General features: G+C 41.2%; 3 protein-coding genes across 6 annotated transcripts; 1 reads left to right on the forward strand and 2 right to left on the reverse strand.

The window, feature by feature from the left end:
• Nucleotides 1–3761: 3761 nt before the first annotated feature.
• Nucleotides 3762–8724, reverse strand: atmin (ATM interactor). Its single transcript, XM_083900390.1, has 4 exons — nucleotides 8588–8724; nucleotides 6022–6147; nucleotides 5701–5900; nucleotides 3762–5598 (listed from the first exon to the last, which is right to left on the reverse strand). The coding sequence occupies exons 1-4, from the start codon at nucleotides 8615–8617 to the stop codon at nucleotides 3813–3815; spliced, it is 2142 nt and encodes a 713-aa protein (XP_083756516.1). The 5' UTR covers nucleotides 8618–8724; the 3' UTR covers nucleotides 3762–3812.
• Nucleotides 8725–9901: 1177 nt separating this feature from the next.
• On the reverse strand, nucleotides 9902–13445 carry cenpn (centromere protein N; the record flags this gene model as incomplete). The annotated part of the gene is made up of 10 exons (XM_083901074.1): nucleotides 9902–10023; nucleotides 11139–11262; nucleotides 11405–11514; nucleotides 11662–11716; nucleotides 12036–12137; nucleotides 12228–12401; nucleotides 12499–12572; nucleotides 12825–12884; nucleotides 12979–13024; nucleotides 13275–13445. The coding sequence occupies 10 exons, from the start codon at nucleotides 13443–13445 to the stop codon at nucleotides 9902–9904; spliced, it is 1038 nt and encodes a 345-aa protein (XP_083757200.1).
• A 516-nt stretch (nucleotides 13446–13961) lies between these two features.
• On the forward strand, nucleotides 13962–16053 carry cmc2 (C-x(9)-C motif containing 2). 4 transcript variants are annotated; one of them, XM_083901204.1, is made up of 5 exons: nucleotides 13972–14015; nucleotides 14491–14565; nucleotides 15161–15231; nucleotides 15331–15402; nucleotides 15526–16053. In XM_083901204.1, the coding sequence occupies exons 2-5, from the start codon at nucleotides 14529–14531 to the stop codon at nucleotides 15607–15609; spliced, it is 264 nt and encodes an 87-aa protein (XP_083757330.1). In that variant the 5' UTR covers nucleotides 13972–14015; nucleotides 14491–14528; the 3' UTR covers nucleotides 15610–16053. The 4 variants fall into 4 exon arrangements, with proteins under 4 accessions (XP_083757331.1, XP_083757330.1, XP_083757329.1 ...); XM_083901203.1 differs by having other exon boundaries at nucleotides 13978–14215; XM_083901205.1 differs by lacking the exon at nucleotides 14491–14565 and having other exon boundaries at nucleotides 13962–14015; nucleotides 15115–15231.
• Nucleotides 16054–17832: the final 1779 nt, after the last annotated feature.

The following is a 17832-nucleotide window of genomic DNA, read 5'->3' on the forward strand; positions in this document are numbered from 1 at the left end:
CTGAGTGACACTGCTGTGGTGGCTCTGCAGCTAGATGCAGGTCAAGAAGGAACTCTCAGAGAAACCTCTTTGCAGCGTCACCACCGCCCGTCCTCAAAATACTCCGATAACAGGCTCGCTAAGCCTCACAGGAACAACCCCAGACACAGTGACACTGTGAAAAACAGCCACAAGCCCAGTAACACTCTGGTGCCCATTACAAACTTCACATTCTTCCCACCCATCAGGCCACTACACCTGAATCCCAAGAGTAAGGCTCACGCCTGTAGTGGCAAGAAGGCTCCAGAGGGAGAAGAGTCCGAGGAAGACTGGTTCATGTTTGGCAAGAAGAGTGACACAAGAGTCGACGCCGGCGCTAACAACGAGCTTCATAATTACTCCGCGGCACTGACCTCCATACACCGCACATGTCAGCATAAGTCTCTGCTGTTCTCGACTCTTAGTGTCGCTCTGCCCAAAACATCATGCTGTATGAGGCCTGTGAAATGAAACTGGATTTATCCGATGATGGTATTAAGAAATAGATTAGAACTCAACAATCTCAGGATGATGCATACCTCAATTTTCTTCTAGAGTAATATTTACAACACACTCGCCGCAACAGTCAAGTGAGGAGAAGAAGCTTCGGCCATTTGTGGCTTATTTTGTTCTAAACCACTTACCACAGCTGTTAAAGTTGCCTTGTAAATAGACGTCTGCCTCCCTCACACACCTCAACTCAAAGCTGCACTGAAGCTCTAACACTGCACACTCTTAGAAAAAAGGGTTCCAAAAAGGTCCTTCTACAAGGGCTGAGGTTCTACCTGGAACCATTTGCCTCTGAAAAACCCCCTTCCAGAAGAAAGGGTTTTTCAAGGGCTATTGGTAACACTAATGGTTCCAGTAAGATCCATTTTGATCCAGAGAACCCTTTAAAGCCCTTTTCCTGAATGAAGGGTTTTAAACGGGTTCCTGGTGGAACCTTTATAAAAAGGGTTCTCCTATGAGGACAAGCCGAAGAACCTTATATGGTTCTACTAAGCTCTTTTAATTCTAAGAGTGTATTGTAACGTTGCTTCCGTCTATACATGATATCATCAATGGCCAAACTACTGCATCTGCTCAGTGAATCTTTCAATCGTGTCAATCGTAGATATAATCTGGTTTATACAGTGTTATGCCAAGATCCCGGAAAATACGATATCGTATCAGTCTACAAAAAAACTTACATTGTTACTTTGTTTCATTATTCTACCTCTTCTATTATTGAGTTTTCCTGTAAAATAAGACAAAATGACCTGGTCATTAAACCAGAACTCTTGTATATAACAGTGACTATGTTTACATATATACTAGTTTTAATTATGTTTTACGCTAGTTGCTAATAAAATATTCCATTCATTTTTGATTTTACATGTTCCAGAACATACTATGATTCCCATCCACATTGATCAGTGCTTTACATCTTAATCTGAGTCTAATCTAATTATTATAATAATATTATAATAATAATCATTATTATTATTGCAGTATGACCTCATTTAGATAAGGGCTATCAGAAAATGCTGTTTACAGGGCCATGTCCCATTCATATTATTGTTTTAATCTAGTTATTTTCTCAGATTTAGTCAGGTGCAGGTGTATCACAGTGAAAAGATTATCGTGTTCGATAAAGAAAACTGTTTTTACAGTATCGTAGACGAGTAGAAATGGGACAGAATATGAATCTATCACAATTATTATGGTCATGAGAATTGTGACATTAAACTTACAGATTGTTCCATGTTTATGATGATTATTCATAGTGATACTATATTTTAAATGTAATGCTATATGGTCCTGAGGCATTTTGCAGATTTTTCAGGGGCCCCGGCCCTCTAAAGTTTGGTAAGCTCTGGTGTGCATGAATAGCTTTTGGCAGTTTTTTTGTTGTGTCGTTTGAGTTGTTGTTTCCTACCATGATTCCACATCGCCTGCCATCCATTCATCCTGCTCATCCTTTGTTCGTCACTGGGGGGGAGCTGGAGACGATCCCAGCAGACACATTAACTGACGAGGGAAGCGATACATATTTTTCAGCAGTTTATTCAGAACATCTGTAGTGCATCTTTAGCAGTAATTCAAGGCAAAATGTCAACTCTACAAGTACAGGCAAGAAAACTAAAGTTTAACTTTAGTTAAAAACAAATTCTCGTCTACATGCACTAAAGAGAGAGAAAATAAAGCACTGTGACTGACGAGGCTTTTTCTACACATAATTGAGTTGTAAGCAAGGCGTTTTCCCCCTGCCACAAAACTATTATGGATTCATATTCAACACCCACAAACTAAGCACTAATCTCAATATGAGAAATTCAATTATAATTAACACAGGGAAATTAGAGCATGTTATACACTTGAGCACAGTGTCATGTTCTGTACATTCTTCTGTTTCTGCAAACATCTACAAATTGCACCGGCAATCATATCAAACAAATTTCCTTCAAACTAAATGCTCTACAGCATTATATTCATGGGACAGAAATCCTTCTACATGTACTATGGAGAACAGTTGGGACATTCCAATGTATCCATGCAACAATGATCATCAACACCACTATAGAATAAAGTATAAAACATGCAATGCAACGATCAAAAACGGTCAAAACTATCTTTTTCGTCCCTTGCTGTTCACAGAAAACTTATTGTCGTGTAACATTTGACCACAAAGCAGCAAAATCAGTCACCTGTAACAGAACTAAAAACGTAATACTTGGGTTAAGGCACAAACAAAATAGAACAAATTAATAAATAAACAAGTCCTACAACAGCACTAACGGACGTTCCTTAGCAGAACGTGGTCCATGTTGTGGTGCCTGTGCTCACTGAGGTAATTCAATGCAGCAGTAATGAAACAACAAGGAAAACCTACGGTTGACTTGGTTGGAGATCAGATTACAAAGTGTTGAACACACACACGATAGCCCAGCGCTCATACTAGCTCTAATCCAAAAATGTGATTCTGTACAATGGACATGACTTGGACGGATCACGTTATCACAGTGCACTGCTACTGTATACGCTTACAACCAGCTAATGAATAAGTCAAAGACAACGACACCCGATTATGTTTGCTCGCATGAACTTACTGCTCAGCTACGAAGATGTCCCCCTAAATGTGTTAACTTCTCAAATACATTTCAGCGAGTGTGTGTTCGACGACGGACGAGACAAATATTCAATTCAAACTTGTGCCACATCTTCATGAGTAAAGGTGCATTTGTTGTTTGTTCTGCAAGCCAAGTGAAGGCCATATGTACATTTCAAACATAAACATAAATTAAATGTACAGTTTTTTTTACACTGTACAGTTGAGATATATAGTATTAGTATGCTGTGATGCAGGTTACACAGCTAAATAATAAGTCATCCCTTTAAGTGTAGATTTTAACACTGATAAAAATGTAGATTTGAAGTTGTTGGGTTAGACCCAGAGTGATGACCAGTCACAGTGGTTATACACGGGAAAACAAAAGCAGTAAACTGGCATTGAGGAAAATATACATACATTGTTATTCTATATGTGCAAATAAATATGTAAACTGTCAGAGGAGCTGATAAAACCACATCCGCTGAGCCAATAAAGTGCGGCAGAGCAGGTAGGATATATACCTGGGAAGGCTCTGGACAGAATGCCCCCCAGTGGAATGATGAAAGACATTTTCACAGACTTCCTACTGCTAAGACTATAATCTGCCAAAGGACAAGCATGGACCGATTCCTCTTACAGGAAGAGGCAGATTTGAGAAAGCCTGTACTGCAAAAGCTTAGGCAGCTTCGCTCGGTGGGCTTTTTCAACTATTGGGTTTCTCCGGCTGCTGAAAGAGAGCACAAAGCTCTCCACACGTCTGGGTTTCCACAGAGCTGAAGTGGGACTCCATATTCCAAGCGAGGTCCGCTGACAAGAAGTCATCCATGACGGTTTGCGTCTCATTGCTGGTAAGGAAGAGGTGGCCCAATCCTTCTGCCTGGCTGGTCACAGTCTGTGTCTCAGCGCTGTTCAGCAGCCTTGTGTGGTCTCCCTGGCTGACGGCGGTCTGAGCAGAGAGGCTCGTGGCAAATGAAGGGACGTCCGTCTGTGTTTCGGTGTCAGAGGACTCCGTGCTCATAGAAAAGCTTGAATGCCGCAGGATGCTGCTCAGAGGCATCTGGCCTCCGGCATTTAACAGGAAATTGAGATCGGTCTGAGTTTGAGTATCAAACAGCTCCAGGTCGCTGGCTTGGGTTCTATTTGGTCCCTCGCTTTGGTCCAACTCATCCATCAGGAGGAAGTCTGTCTGGGTCTGGATGTCCAGAGACTCAAGAGGCGTGTCACCACCAAGTCCTCCCAGCTCGCTCTCCTCTGTCTGGGTCTGAATATGCACAGCATTGAGGAACTCCTCAAAGTCAAAGTCAATGCTACTGTGTTGCTCCTGAACAGAACCCAGAGTTGAACCACAGACTGCAGAGGCCTCAGTGAGAGCCTGGTGGCCTGACATGCTGTCAGAGAGAATGTTCTCCAGGTCATTCAACAAAGTCATTGTTTGGGTTTGATTGTCTGCCATGTTGTTCGAGTTCAGCTCATCTGTCTGAACCCCAAAACACATGCCGACCGGTGACTTTGAGTCGTCATATAGACTGCCTCCTGCAGGCGCAAGGGGGTCATCTAAATCCAAGGCAGTCTGGGTAGAGACACTCAGGGAGTCACTGCCAAACAGATCGGTGCACATGATCGCCTGCTCGTGAGCCTTCTCCTCGGTAAGTGGCATGGCAAAGTGTGTCTGTGTCTGTCTGGTTATGAATGGGGGCACAGATGACGAGGAACAAGGAATGTGGCTCAGGCACTGGCTGTCTGTCTGAGCTCCGATAGAGGATGTGACCTTGGCAGGGGAGGAAAACGTCTGGGTTTCGACACTGACTGGGAGGAGAACTTGAGCGCTCACACTAATGTCCGTCTGGGAGCACGATGACACCGAGGACTCACCCACAGAGCACAGGCCTATTCCCTCCCCAAGACTCACCCCTGTGGGTATTTTAGATAAGTATGATTTGTCTGTCTGAATGTTGGTGGACGTGCTTCGACCTCGGTGTCCTGTCGGACAACTGGTTGAGTCTTCTGCGCCTGTAGGTTCCAGACTGACCTGGACCCCTGTACTAACGGGCCCGAGGCTAGAGCGAGACGTCGGCATGCTATCCTTAAAACCTAGAATGTTTGTATCAAGTTGCGGTACAACTGCTCCGGCGGCTTGTGGTAAAAGGTGTAGGGTGCTGACAGAGCCTTGGCTGTCTACTGCCAGCACCACAGACCGTAGGGCCCCACTCTCTGTAGACGGAAGGAGGACAGGCAGTTGGGCAAACTGCATCACTGGAACACTGACCAGTGCCATTTTAGGCTTTGGTAAGAGCAACTTCTGCAGGCTCTTACGGGGGATGAGGTTCTGATATGCTGAATCTGGGATGTGAAGAGCTATGTGAGAAGGGGGAGCCAGCTCTGTGAGCTCTATCGTTGTGGGCGTGATCTGACAGGTTGACACATTTGCCCTAACCTTTTCAGATGCACTTAACAGTCTCTCCATCTTCCGCTTTTTCACCGGAGGAATCCTGTAAAGGAACAACACAGACACAGACTGAGTTAATGTTTTGCCAAAAACAAAACAAATACTCAGATAATACAACGTTTATTTGGCTTAAGTGTGTATATACTTATGTTCTGAAGGTATCTCATGTCCCGTCCTGTAGATATGCGAGAGCAGAGCCGCCCTGCTGGCGTAGGGGCAACCACATGAACACTGGTAGGTTTTCCCACAGTCCTCGATGTGCCTCTTTAGGTCCCACTCTGTACTGTAGCCATTGTTGCACTTGGAGCACTTGTGTTTCTTTTCTGCGTGCATCTTCATAAAGTGCTAAAATCAAACACAAAGCATATGGCAGCATTAACAATTACATTTCCTGTCAAATCATTTCCAGCCTAATCATTACCATTTTCACTTCACCGACTGCATGATGCAGCACAGTAAGACTTACTTGTTTTACCAGGGAGAACTGGGAGAAGGGTCTGTTCGGCCCTCTGGGACAGCCCTCAATGGGACAGCAATACAGTTTCTGAGAGCCCTTCATGTCCTTTCTGACTGTGGGATTGACAATTCCATCCTGAGATTAACAATGATAGAGAAACAAACATTACATTAGGTGTTAAAAAAACACAACCCAGGCCATATCACAAAGGCATTGTTGGGACTATAAGAGTGGTAGCACTAACCGTCTTAAAGCAGACTTAATGATTTTATTTTCCTAATGTAGCATGGTGCTTTTTAAATCTTAACCTACATTAAATGTATGTGTGTAAACAAAAACCACCACATTCCATAACAGACATTAATGCTTAAAGCCGCACAACAGTCAAGGTCACCTCCATATGATGTAACACTGGAGAGAGCAGAACATGTGAAGCTCTTAAAACACTCTTGTGGTTTCTCATACAAATATACATATCTTTGCCAACAATAAATGCTCTTGCACTTTTACTTCAGTAAAACATCATGTGGTTGTGGGTTGAATCTGAAACAGAGCAGTGTTTTTATAACAGCAAGGTCAGTCCACAGCGTTTAAAGTGGCTTATTTCTCTCTTTGGGGGCTGGAAACTGCGCTACACGGTGATTATTCATAGCAATAGTCTCCAAACTGGCTGTTAAGGGAGGTGTTGTGACTAGAAGACAGACTGAAGTCAAAAGAGACGCATTAGTCTTATTAAAGGAGAAGAGGAGAAGCAGTGTTCATAGGGAAACAGACACCCACTAACAATAACTGATCAAAGAATACATTACTGCAAGGAGAACAATAGAGTTGTGAAGGTGTAGGAGATATAAAATAGATGCTGTGTTCCACATTCTTGCAGCATGCAGAGTGAAAACCATGTCAACGAGACTATTATTATTGCTAGGTGGAGAATAAGGAATAACCTCTCCTCTGTGCAGTAGGAGGAGGGGAGTAGGTTCGAGCTGGTTTGAATCCTGTTCTCCCTGTGTCTGGATGACTGGGGTCAGAGAGTTTAAATTCAGTGTAGGTGAGAATGTGAGCATGAATGGTTGTTTGTCTCTGTCTGTTGGGCTGGTGACCCGTCCTGAGTGTAACCTGCTTCTTGCCCATCTTCAGCTGGAATTTGGCTCCAGTTCCCCCACTACATTCAAAGCACAAACGAGCATATATTATACATGTAGGGATGGATGCTCCATCTGTGGCTTTTGGCTCAAAGACTTTCACTGAATCACCACCACTGGCTTCCTCCTCTCACTTTGCAGCCAACAAAGAAACAATGGGCAGGAGCTAAATGTCGTGTCAAAGGTTTCCCCATTTTCCCTAAACGTTTGTTTTTGTCCAGTAATGTAAAACAGATCCATATTCATAATAAACGACTGACTATTGACTTAAAGGTCTATTATGTAAGCTTTTGTGAAGTCTCTGGTAGACCCTGAGGACGGCAACAAACAGAGGACTTCTCCACTCACAGCTCTCTTTTCCAAGAACGACCGGGAACGACGATGACCTTCACGTACAAGAAAGGATGTCATTCTTCTTCGGCCTTAGTAGATTCTCATTAAGCTGGGTCATAGTTCTCCAAATGTCATTGAATCAGTAGTAACTGTACTTGTAGATTTCAGAAAGACGTCTTCAGCAGCCTCTACAGAGCAATACCTCATACCTGTGTATGAAAGGCTTGATCTAAGGCTATTAGAATTGAAATGTAACTATTTTAATGTTACAGTAAATGCGCAATTGACCATTTCTGTCACCTTAAATGTCACACACTGGATCTTTTAAGTTACAAAATGACACCGATTGTGCCTCAGTCAGCCTGGTGGAACCCACTGACTTGAGCCTTTAAGTGTTATCCTCCTCGATCCCAATTTCTCAGAGAGCTCATTCAAATTCTCACATTCACCTATTTTTTAACAAAGAGCTCAGTCTGCTGCAGGACAAAAGGCAGCCTTTCCAACCAAAGAAGTCCATTCATTGAGTGGAGACAGTGAATTACTGCGTCCCACGAAACAACACAAACCTCAGTTGAATCCAGCGAGGACATGAGAACCAGGGTCAGAGGTAATCCACATGTCACATGACATGTTTATTATTGATAATAGGCTGCGTGTCAATCAACTGTGTTCCTGATATCCTAGGTGAAATGTGACACTCGTCGTAGAGAACAGTGTGATACCAGAAGCTCTCTAAACTCCCCCACCTTCAACTATGTATGAAGAAACGGCAGAAATGACTGATCATCGCATGTTTTCCCAATCAATCACTGATAACACTTGATAACTACAATGCAGCTAGCTCGCTAATGGCAAACTTAACTACACGTCACGGTGCTTCACACTCATTTAAAAACCAGCTGCGTATAGTTTAAGCTAAACTACAGCAACGTTCTGTCCTAAGCGTCATTGCAACGTTAGTTTCACCCCGAGTTATTATGGATGACTTGCGTTTTCGGGCACGTAAGTGGCGTTTATTAGCTCGGGAACTAGCCAAGTTAGCATTGCAGTTAGCACCTACACAACACAAACAAACGTCCAGGTGCAGTCGGCGTTTTTACCTTTATTCTATGAGACTTCACCAGATGCATGTTGAGTGCAGGTGTGTTGGGCAGAATCTTCCCACATCCCTTCACGGTGCAGAGGATGTTCGTCCTCACTTCTTTGGTCAGCTCCGTGATCGTGGGCTTTAATATTTCCCGTGACTGCGACGGAGAGTCTCCGCGGTGTTTCGGACCGTCCGCAACAGCCGCATCTCTGCCACCCGCCTTCCCTGCAGCAGAGGCAGCCATGTTACCGTGTTGACAGCATGCCTCACGCGCGCAGGAGGGCGACGAGACCAGAGCAGTTACGTAATATCCGGTGTACCGACTGCGCTTCCGTTTTATAAAATAAAAGTCTTTCAGGTCGTTAGCTCCTCCACAGAGGACATTACTCCATTTAACCCCAACATGTTTATTGCCTTTAGTTTATCAGTCTGTTTTACAACTGCTGTCTTTAATTGAAGTAGCACTTAAACTACCCAGATTTTAACTTCTGCTTTGTGCATATTTTATTTCAGTTTCATGTATTTACTGTAAAACACTTTGACGGAAAGCGCTACACAAATAAATGTGTTATTATTATGATTTAGCATTTAAAGAATAGACTACATATTCTGATAATGCAAGTTCTGGCCCAAGGTAGAAACAAAAAAAGATGTTTGTGGTGATCCAAAAATCACAAAGATTCATTTAATCACCTGCGGATTGAGCTCAACCAGCTTTTTTTCCCACTTTAAGTGAAGTTAACAGCAATTTTATTAAACATCTTCCATCAGTATGAGCAAAACAAACCAATAACACTTTCACTGCTAGTACTTATACACATTTTAAATAATCTTGTTTCAAATGTAAATCCATAATTCAAAATATATTCATCACAACAGGGCCATTTTCCATATTCCTGGGTCTGAATAAGTAATAGAGACAAAAACTTTTTAAAAACATGACTTGAAAGAGCAAGAACACCGCAGCTAGGCAACTGTGAAAAAAACAGCTGCAATGTATATTATCAAATAAATGAGCTTGTCATTTTATACCAACAGTAAAATCTTGGCAAAGAGTGAGTTGCTGCAGAAAGACAAGAGTGAAAAGTGAGAGATGGGGAGACTTTCGGGGAAGAGTGCAGTCACCTTAGAGTAGAGGATTTCATTTGAACAGTAAGAAAGGATAATAAAACAAGAATTTATTGCACAACACTAATATAATGCATAAAGAAAGGATAAGATGATACTAAAATTCGTAAAACCATGACTCTTCAGGAGCCATGGGGAGAAGATAAAATAAAAGTGAGAACAGGCCACACAGTGCCTTTAAATCAAGTGTTCATCACCGTCAGTTCTGCGATGGGGGCATTTGTGAGGAGGGAGCAGGGCCATTATCTGTGATGACAAAATAGTTTCTTCCTTTTAGAGGAATGGATGAGAGCAGAGGGGTGACAGGGGTGGATGCAATTCCTGTGAAATATAAATAATACAGAAACACAGTTATTTCAGCTAAAAACTAATCACAATTATTTATGACAGACACAATTTTGAATCACTGCTGTTTGACAACATAACACACAAAATGTTTTCATATATTACGTTGAAATATGACAGGAAGAAAACATAATAATGAACATTTGAAGATATTTATGGGAATGTGGATGTATCCTTTGCCCCTTCAATAGTGTAGATAGACCTGCTTGCTTCCTTTAACTTTAATAATAAATTTTACTCTCTAGTAGGGATGTTTATCATAAATGGTTATTCGGTAACCAGTGATAAGAATTGTACACCAATTAATACTATCAGTTAAACTATTATAAAAACTATTATCTCCCACAGGTTTCAGAATTAACAATTCTGTCACAGTTTTGGACATGTAGCCGTTTCTGAATAAAAACCAATAGAGAGGTGTCTGATGAGGGCTAAAGTAAACCTGGCTTGTTAATTGAGGTTGATTTATTCCGTTTACTATCATGCACATCATGATGCCTCAATGCTGCAGTCAACCGTGGCTAAACCGAATAGTTACACCGATGTATGCCAGCTGAAAATGCTCCAAACTTTATAGATGTCATAAAGTTCTGACAGTCCACTGGGAAGTGACATATGACAACTTGACAGTGATTGACTGTGTTTGTGCAGGGCTGCAGATATGTGGTGCTGAGTGAATCCTTATATTTCAGTCTTAATGTTGGTATTTGTGCATGGAAAAATGAAATGTCAAAAAAAAGTATACTGCTATTTGATGAATGTATATTCATGTCATCAGTAAACTGTAACAATTAGCTTCCTAACATTGTTTAGCACCGGTAATTAAAACATTTGCTTGCTCTAGTTCTCCAAATACTAAGATTATTTATAGGCATTGTACTGAATGGTTTGAAAAGTATGAAGATAGGTTCAGGTGCAAAGAGTAGAGTATGCATTTCCAAGTATTTCCTATAGGGTATATGTGCCATCTTGTGGTCAAACTATGCAATTGCAAAATTATACTTTTTAGAATTACTTTTAAGGACATTTTTTTTTTCTGAGAGACAAACAAAACAAATAATAATAATAATAATGCATTTTATTTGTGGTACCTGAGGATGCGCAGCGCTTTAGTGACTCCAAGAGGTTGGTGCTTGAAAATTTGACAACACATTTGAAAGGCTCCTCCCGCTCTGTCATGGCCTGGTTGGCATGGTCTCTGAATTTCGTCTCCAGCTGAGGAAACAAACACAAACCGTTATTCAGATGCTGACATCACATTTACATGTTGTTACATAGGAAGAGAGGGACATGATTTTGATAATAAGCGACCCTTAAACTTTTACCCAATCCAGCAATTTAAACTCAGTCAGGGTACCTTGTAAACCGATGACTGTAGTTGAGGTAACATCCCATCACCGAAGGCCTCACATGCCATCTGAAGTCGGTTTTCTTCATGTCCAGCTTGTTCTCTTTCTATGTGTGGGTCTATAAACACAAATTAAGCCGAATTAAAAAATATATATAAAAACGAAAATGCAGAATTTCCTTAAATTGCAGATTACGTTTGAATGAATTAAAATAAACAATCAATGTATGCATGTTTGTAGCTATGGTCTGATTTGATAGCCATACTTGAGACAGTTTGATTCTTTTCTGAAAGGGGCCTGGGAAACCTTGTGGGAAACACCTACAAACAAATGCCAAAAAGAAACAAAAAAACATCAGTTAATTCCACATATATTTTTCAAAAGAAGAATAATTAGGATTGTGATTAGTTGATGTCTGACTAAAGGTTGCTATTTGTAAAGTAGCTGCTTTGACTCGGCCTGTGATTCCATTTGCAAAGGTGAAACATGAACCACAGAATATATCTGCAAAATAACTTACTGTAAAGTCATCTTAACGATAAATCTTTAAATCTCCCTCACTCACATGTTAACCTTTTGTGATTAAATTCAGCCTTTTTTTCTGATAATGTCACAACTCTTTTTTTGTTTTTGTTTTACCTGTTGATATTGCTTCATCAGCAGGTCCCTGATGGCAGTGAGATTTCGCCCACTGAGGTTAGCTGCCTTGATGGCATGATATCTGGATGAAAGCACCAATGCCTGTAAACAACATCACTCTATAAGTGAGGAACAAAAAACTAATTCAAAAAAAAAAAATAATCTGTTTTATTTTAACATAAATGTCCTCACCTGGGACACTAGGGGCCTTTGTTTTGAAGTCAGGCCAGTCACAAATACATACGGGGTTTGAAGATGATGAACAATGTACGTTGGTTTCAGGTGATTGGGTCTTGAGTAGCTGTCTCCCCACGCAATCCGGATCCATACAGCTTCATCTGTGTGCTTCTTGATTTTGACAGACACCTTGAATGCAGTGTAAAAAGTAGATGTTTAATTGTGGATGCTCAACAACAAAAGGTGCCTGCATAGAAATGTGAGTGACAAGTACTATCTGACTTACATGTCTTACAAGCTCACTGAGGTGAGACTTGAATTGCTCCTTGAACTGTGTCAGCTCCAAATGTTGAGAATCGTCTGCAAGATAACATTATGTTCAACATTAAAAAAACAAGCAAAAAGGGGAAATGCGTAGCATTTAGAATGTTGTACCAAAAACACAATAAGGGTTGTGCAACATTTACCATACAGTGTGCTGAATTTTACCTGTAAACAATACAGTGTAAACTATGTGATGACCAAAACACCCAGATCCATCAACAGCTGTACAGTACTTTAAATGCACATTTTTAGAAGTTTAATGCGTTTCATGTTTTTATTTTTACATACCTTCAGGGTCAATGAGCTGGAAAGCATACCACATTCCCTGGTTTGGATTGTCAATGACATCTAAAACAATAAATACAGCAAAGTGACACAAATCATTCATGGGCTGATGGCACGGTGTGATTATTCAAGTTAAAATAACATATTAGTGACTTACATATCATTTCAAGTTCTGTGATGTGTTTCATAGTGAACTCGTTTTCCTGTGAAGACAAAGACAACAGCAGTGACGTTAAAGAGAAAAGAAAAAGTAACTCAAACACGAGTTAAATCCATTTACATTTGATTAACGTGGCATGTGTTCAGCGTTGTCTTTCACAACCCACAAGTAAACAAACGCCTGTTACTCAGCAATTTGCTAACATTATAACTAACTTTTAACTACCTTATAACTAACTACAACTAACCTAAATAATATATCACACAACAACTTCACAAAAAAGTATCACGCACCTCGCAGACGGCGAGCATTTTCCCTGTTAACGCCCATTTTGTCTGCGTAAAGTCGATGGTGTGCCGCTGTGCCGCCGTCAAACGGCCCCACTTTTCCAGCGTTGTTTTTAAATGTTTACTCGGTATTCGTCGTATAAGTCGCCGCAGTAAGCGCTGAGAAGGGTCGTCCATTCTCCCCCGTACTGTCGTGGAACTCTATATTTTGTACTGGACGACTATTCACTATCAGCTACGAACACAACAACACAAGACACAAATTGAAAAAATCCAACAAACCGCCGACAATACGTATCAACCAATCAGATACAGCCAAACAAAAGAACGTGCTTTTCTTTAGCGCCCCCACTTGAGTTGGGGTGGTAGTGAAACCATGTAAATAATATCTTAATATCTCCCGTTTCGGCTTCTACCTCTGTACATATTTAACATAAATATATGATATACTTATAGTTCATAATTCTGGTAAATATATAGTGTAAAAAAAAAATCGTGAAATTTAACATGTCGAACGCATTATTTAGTGGTCAACAAAAAGCAAATACGGACGTAGGTGGAGGGGAATGATCTTGTATGTGCTGAAAACCTCCGCCATCTCAAGTCCCGCCTTTGGACACACGCCATTGGACAATTGAGACGAAAGGTGGGCGCTGATTCGTTACTGGTGAAGGTCACTCAAACATCCTGTGTGCTGTATTGAGTTACACAAGGCAGCATGTCCTTCTGCTTCGTATTGAGTCTAAGGTGAGATTCGCGTCAGAACAACTAACGAAGTGGAAACTGTTGAGACTGTACATAAATATTCGTTGTTGCTGAAAGGAATAGAAGAAAACAAAGGTATCTGTAGTTCTTCTTCCGGGGTTAAATGGATCTATGCTAACGGTGGCCGAGGCCTTGCGGTTAGCTAACGTGACATTTCACCGAGGTGACGTCCTTCCTCCCTGGTAAGGACACCACAATAGTACAAAACAACTTATGTTGAAGAGTTATACATTCATACAATGCATATAACCCGACTCTTACGTTTCAAAACAGTGGCTAAACTCAGCTTAGCTTTAAAGTTACACCCCCCCACCGTTCATTCAAGTGAGCTGTCACGAGCCAGTATTCTGGTCAATTCTGTACTGTTTAAATGGGTCCAGAAGATTCAGCGTGGCACGTGGATCATTGTGTTACATTTGTTTACAGTATTCCACATCCGCTCTCTCTGTCTCTGTAGTGTCCACTTCCACTGGAAGAATTAACCCAATCCTCACAATGACAGAGCAGGAAGGAGAGGGATGGGGAGGCATGAGTATCCTTAAGCAGACATGTCCTTGATATAATAATGATAAATATTATATGTATTATTAGTAATATCATAGTAATACTGGAAACACTGAGTAGGGATATTCAATAGTGGAAACACAAATCAAAAATCAGGCCAAGTCTAAGGTTATTAGTAGTAAAGCTTCTCAGATATGGAGGTGTGTTGTGATGTGTTGACCTGTTTTTCGATGCTGTACAAAGTTGTGTATCGACCTTTATTTTCTTCTATGCAGATAGTAGAAGAAATAAAGTCACAGACTCGACACAGGAATCAAATAGTGAAACTTATATTGTGCCTTCTTTGTCATTTGTGTTCCACAAAGTACTTTTCAGCTGTTTTGAAAGGTACTAAATAAAAATTATTATTATATAGATGCCGTTCAGCCAGTATATTCTTTCTTATGCAGGAAAATGTATAGCTATCTTGAAAATCCGAACTATGATTCTGTTCCACTAACTAGTCACATGCTTTATGTCCATTGTTACTAACACAGTACCAGTCAAATCAGTGCTCCTCTTGTCTGTGGCTTTTCAGCACAGCTGCAGAGGTTCAGTTAACCCTTAACTCAGAATGCACCCAGACCTGTCCCCTCACCTGCACACAGATGACTGCAATGAGCTGATCGCTCGTCTGAGGCAGTGCCACACAGAGGTACGTCGCTCTCAAAGTAGTCGCACTGTTGTGCGCTTTATACAGTGTGTGTAATAAACCGCTCTTGTGTGTAATTCTAGTCTCATGTCATCCTCTCAGCACAGCGTGCGAAAGTTCTTTGGCACGTGTAACGACGTGGACCACGCTATGCGTCTTTGCTTGAAAAAAGAGGTATGTTTTATTTGTATCCTTTCTTAGTAAGACACAGCAAGCGCTCAGACAACTGACCTTCACTGTTTATTTTATTTTTTTCATTTAATTTATGTTGTCTTTGTTTTTCTTACCATTCAACAGCGCCTGGAAAAGCGAGAGCGCAGCATGCAGCATGCAAAGGAGATGAAAAGGAGGCTGAAACAAGGACCTAAAGAGCCTCTCTGAAGGACATTTTACTTTTCTGACGTCGTCACTGGCACTGAAATAAAAATTGTTCAGATACTGGGACTTTGGGTTAAGTGTGGAGCTGTGTAACAACAACAACATACCTCCCCTGCTGTTTTGATATCATCACAGGAAGGATATAAAGTATGATGCAAATGTGTGTTTTAAATAGTGTTGTTATTCCCATTTATTATTGCTATTACAGCTGGTACCTTTGATGGGAGTTGAGAGAAACATGAGTAATAAAAAAATGACAAACGTTAAAATCATACATGTATAACAATGTCAACAAACCTGCTTAAAATCAACAGGTTGCTCCTGGATAATAATCCCTGTTAACTAAAGCTTACACTGCTCCCAGAACAGTTAGGTCATAACAGGGAGTCCATTTCAGTGTGTAATAGATGGTTGGTTACTCTCGGTGTAAAACCAGCATGTTTAAAATGTCCGTAGCCATTTGAAAGTTCCCTTGTAAGGAGAATCATATTGATTCATGAGAATATTTATTCCTTTAAAATAAAGTAAAAATGATTATTAATAACCTCTTTTTGCTGTGATGTGTCCGTGTAGACCATTGGTTCTCAAAGTGCGGCCCGGGGGCCAATGGCGGCCCGCAGAAACATTTCTGGTGGCCCACAATGAATTACAGTTTTAATCCAGGAGGTACTAAGCTTGTTAAATGTTTATTGGACATTACTGGATACAGACCAATAAGTGTAAACAAAAATACTGGGTATTTACCTGGTTTTATATATGGTGAATTTTAGTGTATTATTGGGTTATAAGCTGGTAATAAGCAGGTAGCTACAGCCCCCAAATACTAGCTATTTACCCAGTAAATATATGGTAACAGAAATGTGTTACTTGGTATCAACCTGTAATAAGAAGGTAAGAACAAAGGCCAAAAAACTGGGTAATTACCCAGTAAATTATAAAGCGTTATTATATTAACGCTTATATTACTTAACGCTAAACTGTAGAACTGCAATCTGGTCATTACAATTATTACAAATGGGATTTATTTCTGTTTGTTTTTCCTTTGGCGGCCCTCAGTCCAATGTTGGGTTCCTAACTTGGCCCTCAGGTATCAAAACTTTGAGAACCCCTGGTGTAGACTGTTAAGCAAAGTATTCTAAAAAGCATTGAAATGGGGGCAGGGTACACCCTGGACAGTTCGCCAGTCCATCACAGGTCCACATACAGTAAAGACAAATAACCATCCACTGTCACTCACACACCTACAGTCAATTTAGAGTGTCCAATTTGAATTGAGTACAGTTTAGATCTAGAGGCACTCAAAGAGCGCAGACCTCCGCCAGGGCAGCTCAGCCCCCCCCCCACACGATAGCTATAATAATAGTGATAGCTTCTACGAATCACGCCCAAAATTTAATCACTTGTTCCTGGTCCCATTTCATCCAAATCTGTCGGTGATTTTTCGAGTTATGTTGCTAACAGACAGACAGACAAACTCTGGCGGAGGTCAACAAGAAAAGGCAGCTCAGTGCCTACTAAATACACCCTGTCGGCGCACAGCGTTTACGGATCACGCCCAAAATTGAGTCACTTGTTCGTGGTCCTATTGCGAACATTTCCTGAAAATGTCATCCAAATCCGCCCTTGACTTTTTGAGTCTGTTAAATCATCATTTGCCTTCTCACATGACCCCTAAAGTGATTGCTGACAGCATTGTCAATTAATAGCACTACAAGTAATGCAGTCATTCAGATTATAGGGGGGGGGGGGGGGGGGACGTTCTCCCCATGTGGGTTCCCTCCAGTTACTTCCTCCCACAGTCCATAACATGCAGTTTGGTGATTGGGTTAAACCGACACACTGAGTTGACTATAGTTGTGAATGTAGACGTCTCCATATGTTGGCCCTGTGATGACCTGGCAACCTGTCCATGGTGTACCATACCCGGCCTTTTCCCCTATGTTAGCTGGGTTTGGCCCCAGCCACCAAGGAATACTGTAAAGTGGTACAGAGTGAGTGAGTGAGGGGCTGAAACGCCAGCAAACACCTGCTCTTGGCCAATGTAAACTAGGATTTGCTCCATTCCTCCATTACTAACATCAAAGGATAAGTGGTATAACTAATGGATGGATGGAATAATCCACTCTCGTCCATTATCTATACTGTTTATCCTTTGAAGAACTGGGCCAGAGGCTGGGTACATAAGTAAGAAAGCTCCATTTTTTTCCCCTAATTGTGCATAACATA

The sequence above is a fragment of the Microchirus variegatus genome, assembly GCF_963457635.1.
Source record: "Microchirus variegatus genome assembly, chromosome: 14".
In the NCBI taxonomy this organism is placed as follows: Eukaryota; Metazoa; Chordata; class Actinopteri; order Pleuronectiformes; family Soleidae; genus Microchirus; species Microchirus variegatus.

Coding starts and splice junctions, on each gene's coding strand:
- atmin (XM_083900390.1), bottom strand. CDS start 8,617: ATGCATCTGGTGAAGTCTCATAGAATAAAG. Junction 5,901..6,021: donor AGTTCTCCCTGGTAAAACAA/GTAAGTCTTACT, acceptor GTTTGATTTTAG/CACTTTATGAAGATGCACGC. Junction 5,599..5,700: donor GAGATACCTTCAGAACATAA/GTATATACACAC, acceptor GTTCCTTTACAG/GATTCCTCCGGTGAAAAAGC.
- cmc2 (XM_083901204.1), top strand. CDS start 14,529: ATGACAGAGCAGGAAGGAGAGGGATGGGGAGGCATGA. Junction 14,566..15,160: donor AGAGGGATGGGGAGGCATGA/GTATCCTTAAGC, acceptor GAATGCACCCAG/ACCTGTCCCCTCACCTGCAC. Junction 15,403..15,525: donor GTCTTTGCTTGAAAAAAGAG/GTATGTTTTATT, acceptor ACCATTCAACAG/CGCCTGGAAAAGCGAGAGCG.